Source organism: Hydra vulgaris, chromosome 02 (assembly GCF_038396675.1).
Source record: "Hydra vulgaris chromosome 02, alternate assembly HydraT2T_AEP".
Lineage (NCBI taxonomy): Eukaryota > Metazoa > Cnidaria > Hydrozoa > Anthoathecata > Hydridae > Hydra > Hydra vulgaris.
The window spans coordinates 34,905,556-34,925,362 of NC_088921.1; the positions used below are offsets into that span (position 1 = coordinate 34,905,556).

The 19,807-nt window shown below is 26.0% G+C and overlaps 1 protein-coding gene across 2 annotated transcripts in view; it reads right to left on the bottom strand.

Annotated features, from left to right (window-relative positions):
- Positions 1-19,807, bottom strand: part of LOC100206658 (putative leucine-rich repeat-containing protein DDB_G0290503) — an 88,788-nt gene that overhangs the window by 19,583 nt on the left and 49,398 nt on the right. For both annotated transcript variants that reach the window (XM_065790701.1, XM_065790702.1), the window contains 4 exons: positions 18,675-18,767; positions 16,789-16,905; positions 9,487-9,608; positions 9,243-9,372 (listed from right to left, as the gene is read on the bottom strand). In XM_065790701.1, the coding sequence (XP_065646773.1) occupies positions 9,243-9,372; positions 9,487-9,608; positions 16,789-16,905; positions 18,675-18,767 (462 nt within the window). The remainder of the gene's footprint in view (positions 1-9,242; positions 9,373-9,486; positions 9,609-16,788; positions 16,906-18,674; positions 18,768-19,807) is intronic.

Consider the following 19,807-nt stretch of genomic DNA (forward strand, 5'->3'; position numbering starts at 1 on the left):
GATATGGTCTTATTTAGATATGCAGGTCTTATTTAGATATGCAACTTTAGGAGCCAAGAAAAACTCTTTTTTTTTCTTTCTAAAGCAAGTTCTTTAATCCTTTGACTGCAGCAAGCCACAATTGTGGCTTTTAAACTGATCTTTAAAATTATGACCTTTATTGCAAAAAATTATTGCTTTTCTAAATATCATTCATTATTTATATAATGAGGGCTTAAATTTTTTGTTTATAAATTTTGTAGATGTTATAAAATAAAAAACGGCATACAAATCTCGAAATTGTTTTTTTTTTTCCATATTCGTTTTTTTTTGGTTTTTTCTAAACATCTTTTAATTTTATCAAGCAGTCAAAGGGTTAAAATACAATTATTGTCATTTTAAAAATTAGAAAATTTGTCTTGTTTATGAAAATATATATATATATATATATACACACATATATATACATACACAAACACATATATATGCATATATATATATGCATATATATATATATATATATATATATATATATATATATATATATATATATATATATATATATATATATATATATATATATATATATATATATATAGTTTTAGACGTGAGGTGGGATGCGGCAGGATGTCATCCCATCATCTTTTTTTAAAGTATAAACCATCCCGCCACATTTTTATAAATCTCTCTATATAACAATGATTAGGCGGGATGGTATTTTTAATTTACCAAATACCATCGTGTAACTTTTTTTCCTCCACTTCGAACACTGTATATATATACATATATATTTTTTTATTTTTTTTTAGTTTACAATTATTAATCATAATATAACAACATAACAATATATAAACTTGGCATCTGAAAGAAGATCCAAAAGATTTTGTCACCAGAACCATATAAAATATATCAAACATGTATATATAATAAAATAAAAATACAATTGATTTAATAACTATTAACAATGTAGAATAAACAAAGACTAAAAATAATTTTACAAATTATCCAGAGTGAAAATAATTTTACATTTCAAAAATATTTATATATATTGCAAGTAGAAAGAATTAGTTTATTAATTTAGTTTTAAAAACGAAATTGACAAATCAAAATTAGGAACAAAAATTTTGTTCCTTAAATACAGTGCTCGATAGTTCATGCAAAATTGATTAAACTTTGTTTGACAAAAGGGTTCAATTAATAAATTATTACTTTGTAAAGTATATTTGTTTAAAGCTTTATGGGTAAATAGATCTTTAAAAATGAACAATGGTTGTTCACTTTTACATAAAATATTATAGACATTGAGTTCATAAACGTTTAGTGCTTTAATGTTTTTAAATAAAATATTTGAATGAGATAAACGATTTTCAAAACATATTAAACGCATTACGTGTTTTTGATGATGGTAGAGATTTTGTAACTTACTTTTAGAGGTATTTCCCCAAACAATATTTGCATAATTTATATAGCTATGAATAAATGAGTAGCAGAGTTGAATTAAATTTTGTTTACTTGGATAGTATCTGAACTTATATAGATTTCCAATTTAATAGAAATAAAGTCGATATGATACTTCCATGCAATATTTTTATCAATGTAAATGCCTAAAAATCTTTTGACGACTCTTTTTTTATTTCAATTTTATCAATAAAATTATTTGGTAAAAAACACTTTTTTAGGAGGGAGTGATAAAAGGATTCATTTTTTTTTTGTCAATGTTTAAAGTTAATTTGTTGCACTTAAACCAGTTAAGGATGTGATTGAGTCCTTTATTCATATTTGAAAAAGCTCATAAATGTCACTGTTTGACAGAAATAAATTAGTATTGTTCGCAAGGTTAGAAGCTTTATTTAAATCATTTATATAGACTAAAAACAAAAATGGGCCTAGAATAGAAGACTGTGGAAAAATTAATTGAAATTTTATGTCAATTAATTTTTCATTTTGAAAATAATCTCCATAGAAAACAAATTATTTTCTATTTGTCAAGTAACTTTTATACCATTTTATTAATTTGCCATTAATTCTGAAAATTTGAGTTTTTTAAGTAGAATTACGTGATCGACCTTGTCAAATGATTTTGATAGGTCAATGAAAATACCTGATGCATATTGTGATCTACCAAATAAATTCGAGATTTCACAAATGAACTGTGTAATGGCTTGTTTTGCTGAACAATTTTTTTTCAAAACCGAATTAACTTTTATATAGAAGTTTATTTAGATTAAGGTAATTGTATGTTCTATTGTATATAAATCTTTCTAAAATTTTCGAGAAGGTTGAAAGAACTGAGATAGGGCGATAATTACTAATATTTAATTTTTTTTCATCTTTGTAAATTAGAATAACTTTATCTATTTTTAATTGGTTGGGGAATACACCTTGCTGTATAGATGTCCTGAACACTTTATAAAGAATACACTTTAAATTTTCAAAGCAATCTATGACCATGTTGCCATTTATTTCGCCCGCACCCGTAGCTTTGTTTTTTTTGAGAGATTTGTAAATTATCTATAAAAAGCGAATTATTTATAGGCTCTAGGAAATCATTAAAAGTTTTTTCTGTAATAGGAATCTTATTTGCCAATTTAGTTCCTATATCAATCAAATATTTTTTAAACTCGTTTGCAATTTCGTTTGGTTCATATATATTTGTTTTATTTATTTTAATTACTTTAGGATGGGAGATTAAATTTGTTTTTTGTTTTCCTGTTATTTTTTTAAATGTTCTCCAAGTATTTTTTGAGTTGTTTTTAAATTTACTAATTAAATTTGAATAATAATTTTTACAAATTTTTTAAAATAAATGTTGGTAACTTTTATATTTTTACTGTTTTTCATCTGATTTTGCTTTTAAATATTTTATATATAGTTTCCATTTAATTTTAGAGGATTTTTTAAGTCCTTTGGTAATCCATGGAATATTCAAGGTTTTTATTTTTTTTATTTTTTCACAAAGTGGAAAGTTTGCATTGTATATTAAGAAGAACGTATCAAATAATTTATTATATATTGTATTTGCGTCATCATTAATATTATTATGTTTCCAATGCAGAAGTGATAATTGATATTGGAAGGATTTTATATTGTTCTCATTGAAGACATTTTTTTTTTAATATTTTGTCTTTCAGGGTTAGAGGATACAGTATGGGTTGTTAGAAAAATAGGGAAATGATCGGATAGGTCAGTTTTTATAATTCCTTTTTGTAATTTCTTATTATAAATATCTGTTGTAAAAATATTATCAATCAACGTCATTGAAGTTTTGGTTATTCTAGTAGGGCGATTGATTAAAGGAAGAGCTCCTGCCATAAATATTTCATCATAAAAACTTTTTTTATATATATAAAAACTTTATATATATATATATATATATATATATATATATATATATATATATATATATATATATATATATATATATATATACACACACATATATATATATATAATTATATATATATAAATATATATACATACATATATATATATATATATATATATATATATATATATATACATATATATATACATATATATATATATATATACATATATATATGTATATATATATATATATATGTATATATATATATATGTACGTATATATATATATATATATATATATATATATATATATATATATATATATATATATATATATATATATATATATATATATATATGATTTGAGTGTAGACATCGTGTATAAGAGTGTGTGTTATATTAATAAGAAAACATCAAACAATACAAATTCTCTCAATACAAATAATAATTTATTTTGAGAAATTTTCACTGGGTTATGGACACCAGCATCATCAGCTTGTAAAATATTAAAAATTTTTATTTATCTTCAATAAATTTTTTAACTGGCGTCAGCAGTTGAATGGCTTCTTTTTTCTTTACGCAAGAATATAAAAAACGGAGTCCAAAATTTAGTTTTGACAAATTGCCCATTATCGAGATTTATTCCGCCATTCGATGGGAAACATTGGTGCCTCTGTATTTCGAGTGCTTCACGTACTTTACGGTCAAATTTTTTTATTTCAACTTTAAGAGTTTTAGTTTCCACCCAATTTATATTTTCAGAGCAAAACTTGCTATGTTTGGCAATTGCTGATTGATAATGTTTGCCATCATTTAAACTTTTTTGGTATTGTTGAGTTCTTGTTCTAATTTGTAACTTTGTTTCTCCTACATTTTTTTTTAAGCAACTACATTCAACTAAATATGTTCCAGGCTGGCTATTTTGGGGCAATCTAGATTTGTTTCTACATGTTAGTAATGTTCTTAAATTAGGATTTGATTTAAAAACTACTCTATATCCGACTTTTCTAAATATTTTCCTTAACTTTGGTGATAGTGAAGATATCCACGGTAATGATACTGTTGGGAGAGCATTGTTCTCGGATTGAATTCTATTGTTCTTTACAGACCGTTTTTTCCTAATTTGATTTGAAATACTTTTTAGTTGGTTTTTAAACGAGATAAACTTGAATAAGAAAGTTTATCTCGTTTTTTAAATGTGTAACACTGCATATGGAGTATGCCCTGTGAACATAACCTTTGAATATTGCGAATAAAATTTTGGGGTCATGATTCGAGTGCGGTTTTATTTGAATATTTGTAATGGTTTCTTTTCTGTAGACTTTAAACTCATACTTACCTTTGCTGTTATTTATTATTGTTATATTTAGGAAATTCAGAGTTTTGTTATGGCTTTCTGTCTCAATTGTGTATTGTATTGCAGGGTGTTGTTTATTTAAGATTATTTTGAATTTCTCTGCTTCTTGGATGTTTGAAAATCTAGCATGGCTATCATCGACGCATCTTAGATAGGATTTTATGTCGAGGGGAGGATTTAATGTCATTGCAATTTTGAAAGCGTTTTCTTTTTGATGTTGTAGAAAAGATTCTGCCAATACAACCATGAATGAAAGACCAATAGGACTGGAATTCTCCAATTCATGGATCTTGTTGTTCCACAAAAAATAGTAGCAATGTAAACAAAGCTCTATAAGTGTTTTTGTTTCTGATATAGTAAGCTTGGTAGAACATCTGCAGGAATCATCTTTATTTAATTGATCTATAAGAATTAAAGTAGCTTCTTTAAGTGGAATTGATGGATACAGGCTTATTACATTAAATGAAACTTGAACTTCGTTTTCATCAACATTCCATGAGTTTGCTTTGCTAATAAAATCAAAAGAATTTTTCAAATGTGTTTTATTTTTATTTAAGATAGGTTGTATTGCTTTAACAAAGTAGTTAGTTATTCCATAATTAGGTGTGCCGATAGTTGATATAACTATTCTCATAGGGTAAGCTTTTTCAGCCTTGTGAGCCTTAATTAGACCATACATACGAGGTGGGATTGGATCACTTGGATATATACTGTCATATTCTGTTTTTGAAAATCTTTGTTTTTTATTAAGTTGTGAGAGATATGTTTTAATTTTTATAGCATAACTAGGAGTAGGATCTTCACTTAAAACCTTTGTTTGACCAATTGATCGCAAATTCTTTCTAAAGCTTTTTCATGTTCAATTCTCACAAACCCATTACCCTTATCAAACGGATATATATCGACAAGTTTGTTTTCCTTAATTTCCTTTACAACTTTTCTTTGCTCTCTTGTTAAATTTTGGCATTTTTATTTTTCATTTTCAATTTTGTTGTTATATTCTAGCTTTAAAGCAAACGACTCTGTTGTGGGGATAATATCAATATAAGGGATATTATCGCCACAACAGAGTCGTTTGCTTTAAGGGATAAGAAGGTACAAAGTTTGGACCAAGATCAAGAAGATCGTTTTGGTTATTAGGAATTTCGGTACTGCATAGGTTTAAAACAGCATTCCTAGTATGCGTAGTTAATTTACCATTTTTAATTTTTTTTTTATTTTTAAATTTGTTTTGAAGAGTATTAAACTTTTTGAATAACCTTTCTTTTGATCTTATAAACATTATTTATAAAAGACTATGAAAAAGTTGAATAAGTCACTGAAAAATCCGCGAAATATATATATATATATATATATATATATATATATATATATATATATATATATATATATATATATATATATATATATATATATATATTTATATATATATATATATACATTATGCAAAATAAATTATTGTGCACTTAAAAAAAAATCATTATTTTAAAGATTGCATCAAAAAAATGAGTTTTTCGTTAAAATATCAAAAAGTTTTTTTAGATATCTTATCAAGTATTGTTTTAAGAATTTATTTGTGTATTGGCGAATTTATTGCTTTTCAAACCTATTGAATTTTACACAATTGATCTAATGATGCATAAAATTGACTGCAAAAAAACTGCACAAAAACATTGATGTTGTTTATGTCAAAGTATACCTTCGTTTTCTTAGCGGTATGTTTTGGATTGTTATCCTGCTGGAGTATGAAATCGCTTCCTATTCTCAATGTTTAAATATATGGTTGCAAACTAGCTTTGAGAATTTCACAATACATTAAAGCATCCATTTTGTCATCAATAAATGTAAATTTCCCCACTTCTTTTCAACTCATACCACCTCAAACCATCATATTTCCTCCTCCATCCATTACACTACCTTGCAAACAACTCAATTTATAAGTTTCTCTTTTTTTTAACCACACTTTTTGGACTCCATTTGATGAGACGAGAGTGTATTTTGACTCATCTGACCACAGAATTTTTTTCCAATATGATATCAGCATTTTTAAGTACTTTGGTGCAAATTCCAATTGACGTTTCATTTGTTTAGAAGTTAAAAAATGTTTATTTCGAACCATTCTACCTCTATATCCTTGCTCTCTTATACAACTTCTGATTGTTTGAGGAGTCACTATGATGTTATGATCTTCTTGAATATTTAAAGCTAATTTAGCTGCGGAAAAAAATCTATTTTTCTTCACATTAATGATGATATTAATGATATTTCGATCAATTACACTAATGATCTTGCGTTTTTGTCCACTACCAGCCACACTAGCAACAGTTCCAATCAGATTAAACTTCGTAACAATTGAGAAAATGAAGTTATGCTTTGACACAAATAACATCAGTGTTTTGGAATGGCGATCTCAAAGTCCAGATTTGAATCCAATAGGAAATTGGTGGTATTTTTTGGACAGAAAAATTGGCAAACGAGCATTTAGACACAAAGACAACTTGAAAGAAGCTATAATGACAACAGAACAAACCCAAATATTTGATCAACTCAATGCCAAATCATCTAGATGAAGCCATCAAGGCTTAAAGGAGGCCCACTCGATACTAATTTCCATGGAATTTGATCAATTTTACATTATTTTTGAACTGTACGATTTTTTGCAGTCAATTTTATGCATCATTAGATCAATTGTGTAAAATTCAATAGGTTTGAAAAGCAATAAATTCACCAATACACAAATACATTCTTAAAACAATACTTAATAAGATATCTAAAAAAAACTTTTAAATATGGAAACCTAAGAAACCTAACGGAAACCTAAGAAATATTTTGCAATTAAATCAGTGGAATAGTACACAAAATGTAATAAATTAGTTCAAAAACATCAATGACAAACATTTTTATAAATTTCTTATTTTCAACATCGTTGACTTTTATTCTTCTATTAATGAAAAGCTACTTATCGACTCCATAAACTTTGAAGAATACATTACCATTGCTGATCATAAATCTTTAATTCTCCACGAGCGTAAGTCTTTATTATTTACCAATGATCAAGTTTGGATAAAAAAAAACAAGCGGTTTTGCAATTTTATAGCAAGTCTGATTTTGAATTATATATGAGATGATGGCATAGCCGCATTTAAAAACGCAAACAAACTAAGAAGCATTTACTCAAATATTTAAACAAAACAACCTAAGTATTTCCACTCAATCTAACATGAAAATTGTTAACTACCTTGATGTTACAATTAATCTTAACAACTGCACTTTTCAACCTTACTATAAACCTGATAGTATGTTAAATTATATCCATGTTAGTTCCAACCATCCACCAAACATTTTAAAACAATTACCAACCTCAATTGAACATAGACTATCTTCCAACTCTTCAAGCAAATTTTTTTTCAAAAGATTGCTCCTATTTATAACTACGCATTAGAAAAGTCTGGATTTCACACTAATCTTTAATATCATTCAAATCTAAATCCTTCTAATACTAATAAATGAAAAAGAAATATTATATGGTTTAATCCTCTTTTCAGTAAAAATGTTGTAACCAAAATTGGGCACCTTTTCTTAAACTTAATTGACTTTAATTTTCCATTACATCATAAGCTCCACAAAAGTTTCAACAGAAACACAATAAAAGTTAGTTACAGCTGCATGCCAAATAATCTATCAATTATTAATTCACACAACCAATAAATTTTGCACAACAAACTCACTGTATGTCTGTTAAATAACTAATGTCTATCAAAAAATGTTGTATATAAAGCCACCTTAGCATCACCTAATCCCAGTCTTACAGAAAAATCTTACATCGGTATTAGTGAAAACACATTAGAGCTTTAGGCTTGCAAACCACCTTAAATCCTTTTGATGCAATTAGGTATATAAATGATACAGAAATTTCCAAAGAAATATGGAAACATAAAGACGCAGGTAACATGCCTATAATTAAGTGGAACATAATTTAAAGATGCCAATCTTGTAACCCATCTACAAAAAAGTGTCACTTTTACATCCATGAAAAATATTTTATTATGACTTTTGATAGTGGATTACTACTTAATAAAAAAAGTAAATTGGTTTCTGCTTGTAGGTATAGGAAAAAAATTTTACTATCTAACTTTTATTGTGGCAATTAGCAAATATCGGATCACATATATTTGATGTCAGATGCCGCTGCAACGCTAAACTTATATTTTTTATAACGGTTTTTATTTTATATTTTTGAATAACACGGCTGATGATTGCCGAAAGGGATGAAACTTTAAGTTCCATTATGAAGTTGTATTTTTTCATTTAAATTATTTTAATATATATATGTATGTATATATATATATATATATATATATATATATATATATATATATATATATATATATGTATATACACACATATATATATATTTATATACATATATATATATATATATATATATATATATATATATATATATATATATATATATATATATATATATATATATATATATATATATAAAGCAATTATGAATAAAAAATAAAAAGTATTCAATTGCAAAATTTATAACATGCTAGTTTGATAAAATTACCTGCAAAAAATCAGTATCTTGCTGAGTATTTTTCAAGGGATATTCATGTAAAAGAGCACGAAAATGTTCAAGCAGTTTTTTACGCATAAATTCAACTTCAGATAACTCATGTTCTAACAAACTCAACTGGCTGTATTCAAAAAGAAAAGAAAAGTAACAAAATTTCAATTAAGTATTAAAAAAATAACTTTTTTTGAAGTTTCAAATTAGCTCAACAAACTTATAACAAGCAAAAAATATTTACCTTTCTGGATGTCTGTTATTCATTATTTTCAAGTTGAGCTGCATATATTTTTGCTTCTCTTCTTCAGTTATATTGAATAAAGATTCAAGTTTTTCAATCAAAGGACCACTTAGGCTAGCCACCTAAATTTGTTTAAATATAATCACATAAATATAAAAAAATCAAATAATTATTTAAAAGAAATTGAATATTAATTTTCAAATCAAATTAATATAATTTAATGACTTTTTCTTTTAACTTCATTTTAAAATTTTTCAGTTTTTCAGTTTTAAATCAATATCTAGTTGTTCTAGTTTTCTATAACATATCTTATATCTAGTTATAGTTTTCTATAACAGATCTTGGAAATTTTTAAAGATATAGATTTAAACATTTCAGAAATTTATCTGCAATTCCAAGTTTGCAGTTAGGTTAACTGTTTAACAGCCAAATTACTGCTGGATCTGCAAACTTGCAGTTGGGTTAACTTTGCAATGTAGGTCTTTCCATGCCAAGTGAACCAAGGTCTAACATGGACCACCTCATATTTTGATGATACTTTGTAGATTGGTTCAACAATCAATGAGAAGCAATTCAAGAAAATTTCAGCATTAAATCTTTTGTGATTAATGAGATATGGTCATTTATAATTTCTGATTTTTCCAAAATAAAAACTTTAGTAGCAAAAACATGTTTTTTTCATACTTTGAAGCTCTATATTTTAAAAACATTATTTCAGAAAATCTTGTTTTTTTTTATAGTATACAACTCTAGACATACAGTCATGCAGGGCTACTTGAGCTACCCGGGGTTACTTAAACCCAAAAAAATAAAATATTTATTTATTTGCTTATTTGTTGTAGAAATATTTGTTATGAGAGTAAATAAGTTTATAAACTTACTCAAATTAAGTGACATAAAAAAAAAGGGTTAAATCTTTTTGCAAAAAGTGATCAAAAAATATTTTTTTAAAGGAAACTACAATAATGGTAAAAATTTAGTGTAAATTTTATGTCTGTCCATACATGACCAAAAAGGATAAAAATTATTTGACAACATTTCTTAACAGAAGTATCAGTTGCTACAATTATAATTGTCTTTTATTTTTATTAATTTGCTCAAAAAATTGTATTTATGTTTGAAGCTCAAAATTACTTGAATCCAAATGTCACTGTAGCAGCTTATGTTTGAAAATGATTAAATTTGTTTTCCATTAACATTAAACCTCAAACTGTAATAATATATTTAAAAGGATTTGATATATCTGTTGTTTTACCCATATTTTTAATATTTATTAGGTTATAAAATGTATACCTAAATGTTGATGGTTGGTTAAAGCTATTGTTATAAACCTTTTTGCGTATACTTTGTGCTATCATAACCGGTTCTACCATAATGGTTTGCAGATATAAAAGAAAATTGGGATTACAAAGGAAACTACAATAATGACTTACAAAGGCTATACCGATCAAAACTTAGAGCAAGCCTGTATTAATATTGAACATGGAGCTAAGAGTCTATAATTTGCTGAAGAAAAATTTAGAATCAGCCATTCCAGCAATAAGAGATAAGAGCTCTTCGAAGACAATGCCTAACTATCGCAAAGAAACATGCAGGGAATCCAGCTATTTTCACGCCTGAAGAAGAACAGTCATTTTGTGATCACTTGAATAAAGTTTCAACTTTTAGCTACCCATTGACCTCATTTGATCTTCAAATTATTGTTAAACCCTATCTAGATTGATTAGGGAGTGATGTTCAATGTTTCATTGAAAATCTCCCAGGTGTCGAATGGGTAAAAACCTTTATTAGAAGACATCATTAGCTATCCAAGAGATTTGCTGGAAACCTCAAAAGGGTCAGGACTGCAATAACACAACAAACAGTCACAGAATACTTTGATTATCTAGATAATGAAACAGAAAATGTACCAGCAGAAAACATTTGGGATTTTGACGAGACCAATTTAACAGATGATTCTGGGGAAAAAAAATGTATCCTGAAAAAAGGAGTAAAATACCATGAAAGTATTATCAATAGTTCCAGATCAGCAATTTCGCTGATTCGGTCTACAAGGCTGAGTCACTTTGGACCACATGGACAGAAGGTGTCCCACCTGGCACAAGGTATAATTGCAACAAAAGTGGGTGGTTCCATAAAAACTCATTTGAAGATTGGTTAGTTAGTTTGCTACTACCAAGGCTAAAAAGGTAATCTGGACGAAAAGTTGCCATAAGCGATTATCTCAGTAGTCACATTAATGTCAATATTTTAAAACTTTGTGAAGACAACAATGTTTGCTTTATTGGGTTACCACCGAATTCAATACATCTTACCCAACCACTGGATGTGGCCTTTTTCAGGTCAATAAAGATGTTGTGCGGAAAAATATTATCAGAATAGAAAGTGAGTCCTGGAAAATGTGCAACCACACTTAATAAAGACACTTTCCCTTCTCTATTAAGTCGCATTCATAAATCAATTCAAACAAATTGTGCAGAAAATATAATGTCTGGTTTCAGAAAGACAGAGATATATCCTTGCAATCAAAAAAAAGTGTTAAAAACTTTTCCACAAATGATCGTTTTTCGTAGTTGGAATATCAGCATTTCTTGACTTTTTGAGAAGATCAAGAAGTGCTGATATTCCAACTACGAAGCATTTGAGAAGAAAGTTAAATATTCCAGCAAGAAAAAGTATATAGGATCAGAAGATGTCATTAAAACAGATGCACCAAGAACAACTAAAGGAACTACCAGTGCTACTCGAGGTAGAAATAAAAGAATTGCTCAAAATCTAACTACAGAACAAAATGATGACAGTTCAAATAGTGAAAATGAAAAAGCCAACTTAGTTGCAGACGATGCTATTAAAAGTAGCAGAACAAATAGTAGCGATGAGAATTTATCTGCTAATGACAATATAAGCAAAAGTTTAGATCTGGACAACACGGAAAAGGTAAAACTCTATGTTGATGAGTATGTGCTAGTAGAATATGATAAAAAGTTATATCCTGGTCGCATTGTAAGTGTTAGTATGGAAGAACCTTTCGGGCCATAGTTTCTACAATGGAGCCATCAAAAAATCACTGGAAGTTGCCAAAAAAAAACAGACATTCTTTTCTACAATATCGATGAAATAAAAAAAAATATCAATGTCTCAGTACCATTTAACAACAGAGGTCTTTTTTAAAATGGAGAGCTTGAGAATTAATGTACTAGTACTAAATAAACTATAACAACAGTATACCAGATCTTATTATACTTAAACATTATTTGTATTATTAATTCATTTAAATTATTTTGTTAACAGCAAATGTCTTTTTAAAAGTGCAGAGCTGGTACTAAGTATGCTCGACAACAGTATACCAGACCTTATAGTACTTTAACATTATTTCCAGTACTAATTCATTTAAACTGTTTTTCTTTGTACAGTATTTTTGTGACATTCAATAAAAACTGAAAAAACATACTTTTTACTCTATGAGTTCAAGTAGCCTCACAATAGGGGCTACTTAAGCCCAACCTTAACCCCCCAAAAGGGGGATCGAAATCCACCCAAATATTTTTTTCTCTACAATCATCATTACTAATTCATGTATTGGCAACAACAAGTTTTTTTTACATTGACATAAATATGAGAGAGAACCTCAAACATCAAACATGTATCAAATTTTGGTCCAAGTAGCCCTGTATGACGGTACTTTAACAAAACTTTGACATATAAATAAAATGTGACATTTTTGAATGTCACATTTTATTTATATGTCATTACTATTAAAAAAACTAAAAAATTGTTTGCAAATATAAAAAGTTGATTTTTGATGAGTCAATATACAAAATCTGCAATTTAAGAAGTGAAAAAACATTTTTTAGTTTCTATAAACGATAGGCTTCCAAATTTTTAGAAACTTACTGATAAGATACTAGATAAGATAAATTTTTAGAAACTTACTGATAAGATTCATAAAAAATTATGGACTACTAAAAATGGCTGCAGCAAAAACTTAAGGAAATGTGCCTCCACTTCAAACCATTGGTAACCTAGGATCAACACTGGTTTTAATAAGATTTTTTTTCCACTGATTTAATAGACTTTATTACAGTGATTTCAGAAAAAAAATAGCGGGTACTCATGGGGAAGTTACAAAATCAGAACTTTGCCCAAAATGCATTAAAAAAAAACTTTTAGAGTTATTGTTGTGCTTTAATTTGTATTATATACTGTAATACAAAGTACGAACAAATTTTAAAGTATTTCATAATCAGTACTAGAAGTAAGTCTGAATTAAACTCAGTTTTTAAATAGCCCTAGCACCTCCCCCCCCCCCACCTATTTATTTTTTAACATGCACATTTTTGCCCATAACTTAGAAAAAATTATAATTAAATATTTCTCCTTAAACAGTGTGTCTTGTTTTATGTCTGATGCATGAAGTGCCTTTATGCACAAAAACACTACTTAACATACACATATAAAAACATGTGACTTAAAAGACAAACATGTTGAGTATGAGTTAATGAGTATATGATGTTGGCTAAAATATATTTTGAGAAAGTCGTCTCATCCATCAACTCCTAGTTTAACTATATAATAGTTAAAAAAATTTCAAGAGCAAAACATTTTATTAAGAAGGTTGGAAATGCGCAATATGCAATCATAAACTTTTCTATAACAATGTTTGAATTCTGGTTTGCAAGAAAAATTCTATTAAGTACCAATCGAAATTTTGATTTGACAAGTTCATTTAAATTTAAATAATCTAAACTCATATACACTTAAATATTGTAAACTCTAAAAATTACCAAGTAGGTTACCAAAGTAGAATTGTCTGATTTTTTTTTGTTTTGAATCTCTTCAACAATTTAAGTAAACAAAGTTTCTGTTTACTTTTAAAAATAAACAACTGACACAAAAGTGCAATCATTGTTTAAAAATGAGAAACTGCAACAATGCCAGATTTTTTTTTTTTTTTTTTTTTTGTTATTCACCTCTTCAAGGCTGAGAAGGCCACTACAGATGAGGAGGCTACTTAATAGTGGTTATAACCCTCTCTCAACTCTATAACTACGAAACACGAACCTCGACAAACAAGGCCGCTGCGCGGAGATTACCACTTTAGCTAGATTTTTTCTCATTTAGCATTTTTGTTTTTAGTAAAAATTATTATTAAATTTGGATTAAACCCATTGTTAACAACTGCAACATTTAATGCACTCTTTACCAATTAAGCATTTTAAACAGCAAAAACAATTTCACATTCTTTCATATTTTTATGTAGTGCCACAACCAAGATTAATTTACATACCATATAATAATGTTTTGTGATAAAGGTTTGTGCTAAAAAATACTTTTTCAAATGTTTCATAACAACATTCATCTAAAAATATTTACAAAAGTATTGAAAAAAATACATTAAAAAAAATACATTGAAAAAAATACTTATGAACATATTATCAGAAAACAGACATTAACTCAGCTATAACCACTTAATAATAAATTAATTATCAATTAATCAATAGTGTTATATTATTATGCTCTAGTGAATCAATATTTTTTTCTAGTGAATCGTTGCATTACTTTCATTATTAAAGGAATTCCTAAGTGTATTTCCTTTTATTAGTAGTAAAGTTTTCATACTAACAACAAATAGTCACTAAAACAACTGACGCCATTTTGACCTTTTTGAACAAACTAAACATAAACAAACACAAAACTTGATTATCAGTAATTAAATTTTACTTCACAAATATTTTTAATGTCTGTCATATTTCTAAATTGTTTTATATAATAAAGTTGAGTATTTAGTAAACAATATTTTAAATAATCTAGTGATAGAACCTTAATAAATAAAAAAAAGCAAGTAGAACTGGAAACTGTTGCAGAATTAACATAAATGGTAAATCCTTTTCTGTTGAACTCATATTGATGTAAGGATTGAAAACACAGATTTATTTGTGTTTCTTTGACAACTGTCACTTGAATCAGGTGTTCAGTCAACCCCCTGGTGATGAGCTGCGTTCCATTGTAGAGTCTTCTACTAGAATCCATATTCTTAAGGAGGATAATTACAACTCCTAATTTGATTTTTAGCTTATGTGGTAGTAGTCTGAACACAATGAGAAAATTGAGAAACTCAGAAAGAAAGTTAGCAATTTCTTCATTAACCCCCAACTCAATTTTTTTTTAATAACAATAATAAAAAAATCATAAGTCGTAAAAATCAAAACAAAATAATTTAAAACTATTTTTTACATATACTTTAGCGGTGATGTTGGTGATATAAAATCCAAACTTGTACACATTTAAACAAGTTTAAACTATTTTCCTGGATACGTGGCAACTTCAAGAGTAGTGACAATTTTGTTTTCATGCAAGATGGTACACTCTGTCACACAGCAAAAAGTGTCTAGACATGGCTCTTAGCGAGTATTTCTTACTGGTCCTTAGAAATCTGGCCTCCTTGCTCTCCAGATTTGAACTCTCTGGATTTTTCTATTTGGATATATACTCATGTAAACAACAACACCCAAATGTTGAAGCTCTAAAAACTTCCATTACCTGGGCCTGGTCAAATATGTCAACTGTTTATATCCAAAAAAACATACTCCAAGTTTCCTCCTCCAATTGAGACTATGACCAAAGCTAATGGTGGTTATATTAGTTGAAATTATTCATTACTAATTAATGAACAAATTTTCAATAAAAAAGTTTTTTTAACTGTCTTGATTTTTTTTTCTACAATTTTTTAAAGATCTGTAGTGTTGTTTCTCTGAATTTCGTTGCAGCATATGATATTAATATTATTACATTGATGTAACAAAATCAAAAATTTTCTTCATGATTTTTTTCTATTTTTGACAAACTGGTAGCACATGTGAAACATGAAAAAGTGCAGCAAACTTTTTTATAGTTTAATGAGAAAAATATTTTTTCTGTCGAGTCTTTTTTGAAATATCGCTAGTTAAAAATTACTAAACACCACCACATATAAAATATGACAAATGCATAAAAAAGCAAATTACTTAACACAAATTATTGAACATAAAATAATAATTCAAAACAGTGTTTGAACATTTGTAGAAGTTTTTTTATTATTATCTATTATTATTATAGTTTAATTATATATTTTTAATACATCTTTTATACTATATTTTTAATACTATTATTTGATACTTTTATGCTACTTTTTTGGCAAAATTTAACATTAAATTATTTTTTAAGCTTTTATAGTTGCTTTAGGTATATTAATATGTGCTTGAAACTTGTTGAAGCTTGAAACTTGTTTCAAGTTTAAAAAATAATAGAGCAGAAATAACTTACTGAGTTCTTCTTTTGCAATTCACTTATCAATATTTCTTTTTCTTTTAATTTTTCTTTAAAACTTTCTTCTGCTTTTTCATATTTCTTTTTCATTGCAACAAGTTGGCTATTCACTTTCTACATAAAATTACAAATCATTTTATTAGGACTAATAAAGCTTAAACTTTTCTTGAGTACATCTTTATGATTCATACTTATCAAACACAAATTATAAGATTCTATAAAATAGAAAATTATATATATATATATATATATATATATATATATATATATATATATATATAGATTCTATAAAATATATATAATTCTATAAAATATTCTATAGATTCTATAAAATATTCTATAGATTCTATAAAATATATAGATTCTATAAATTATATATATATATAGATTCTATAAAATAGAAAATTATAAGATTCTATAAAATAGAAAATTATGTAATTTGCCATATGATATTGTTTAATTAAAAATTTAAAGAACTTGGTAAATTCTTCAACAAATTACAATAACTAATACAATAGTTAACAATAAACTGTAAAATATTTTCTTATTTTTTAACTAACTTTTATCCTTTTTCAATTTAATTTAATCTAAAATAAAATCTCAAATTCTTTCAAAAAAATGTAAGAACTCGAGAATATTAATTTTCTATTTAAAAACCCTATTGTCTTTATATTTAGCAAAGTAATAAATTACAAATTGCTAAAAATGATATACTTAATTAGTTTTTAATTAATATTTATTTCCTTTTATTTATTTATTTGAAATCTAGTTTGGAAACTTTTAAAGTGATTGATAATAAAACATAAATTGCTGTTATTAATTTGAAAAATCAAAATGAACATAAAAAGTACGATTTAGTAACCATTAGCTACATTTAAAGTAAATTTTATTTTCCAATTGGTGATAAAAATTATGTTTATATCAAATTATGTGAAAATTTGAACAAATACAAGCAATATATAATTAAAACCCATGTTTTTAAATTATTTTAAAATTCTCAAAACACTTATGGTGATAATAAAATTATCTAGTATTATTTAGTTAAACCCTCAAGCAAAGTTTATTTAATGATAACAAAATGTTAACAACAAGATGATAAAAAAAGATAAAGCTAGTGGTGACTTCACTATCAATCAATCAAAAGATGGTAGTTAGATTGCAGAAGATCTTCTTGCAGAAATGAAGTCCTTAGATTGTAGAAGTAGATCCATCTACTTTATGCCCTAAATGGAATTCACCCATTTGAATGAAGATCATTAGGAAACAAAACTAATATTCATAAGTCCTGCACATGATCTGAGGCTTATTGTGAAATAAATTAATCTAAAAGACTTAACTCGTTCTCCAACTCTTGATTTCCTTAAGAATTAGTAAATTTAAAACGAAACAAAAAAACCTATTGCTTTTTAGACTCGCAAAAGAAAATATTTGAAATTTTTGGAAAATCTTCCCCATCTGAAAATGTTTTTTAGTAGAGGAAAAAATGTCAATTATAAAAAAAAAAATAATCAGGAGAAAAGTATTAAGAACAACATATGGAATGAAGATGGATGGCTTCTAAGTTTTAAATTTTTATTTATGTATTTTTCAATTAAAAAAAAACATAACTTTTTCAAATACCCTTCTAGTCTTTTTCATAGACTCATTAATGAACTCAATTGATTCTATATAATTAAATACCAAGATAACTACAACCAAGTATTGTTCAAATTATTTATCTAACAAACTATTCGCAAAAATTATTTTATTTTGACTATCAAAATAAAAATAAACCAATGATGTAAAATAGCTAAAAAAATTAAGTTCAATAAATGTGGTAACAAAGCTTTGTCATGGTCTACTATCAAGTTTACATAACTTTTATTTTAATTTTTAAAACATACCTTCAATTGATCTTCAGCAGTTACAAAATGTTGATTAATACCAATTAATTTTTTTTTCTCTTCTAAATTACATTTCTGAAGCTCATGAAAATTCTAATAACATGAAAACAATTAATAATTAAAAATAATTTTGATTATAAGTTGTTTAGAATAACTATTCATTAATTTTTATATTGCTTCTTTTATATATATATACATACATACATACATACATACATACATACATATATATATATATATATATATATATATATATATATATATATATATATATATATATATATATACATGTATACATATATATATACATACATATATATATATATACATACATATATCAGGCCTTGTTAGAAGCGCTACGCAGCTTGCATTTTGCTTGTGAAAAGGCGATTTGCCTTCGCGTTCAGCAGTTTTGCGCTACGCAAAAACTTATATCTTTTAGAATATTTAAATTATCTTTTGATTGTCGTTAACGTGACGTTTATTCAGAAGAAATAAAGTCGTAAGTATTTAACCGCAATTGTAAACTAATAGATTTTTTGTTAAAGAAACAGTTTGTTAAATAATTTTTTTGTTGTTGTTAAAAATTAGTTAAAAAAATTAGGTGTTTTAAGTTTTATCTTAAGGAATTAAATATATAAATTTCTTTTAAATATAAAATTTATTTTTAGTCATAATAGTTTAAAAAATGCACGATTTATTTTGATGTAAATATTTTATTAAGAAGATATTTTGTTTATTGTTAATTCAATAACGTAAAGTTTTAATGACGTTTGTTTAATTTATAAAAATAAATTATGATCACGAATATGTTATCGGGAACTGATAAATAAACAAAAAAACTCTTTCTTGTTTAAAAACATTAAAATGAGTTCATATATTAAATAAGAAAAAAATTATTAACAGTTAATAAAATAACCAAAAACCAAAATCATAAGAAAATAAACATAAAAATCATAAGAAAATAAACAAACATTATTTAACGTTTCATGAAAAAAATATTTTTTTCAAAGTAAAATTTAGTTCATATTTGAAAAAAATAATAAAAATAATTTTTTATATAAGAACTTAGATTTTATTTGTAACTTTTGTTATAGTGAGAAAAAAACAAACTGTTTGTATGATTTTTAACG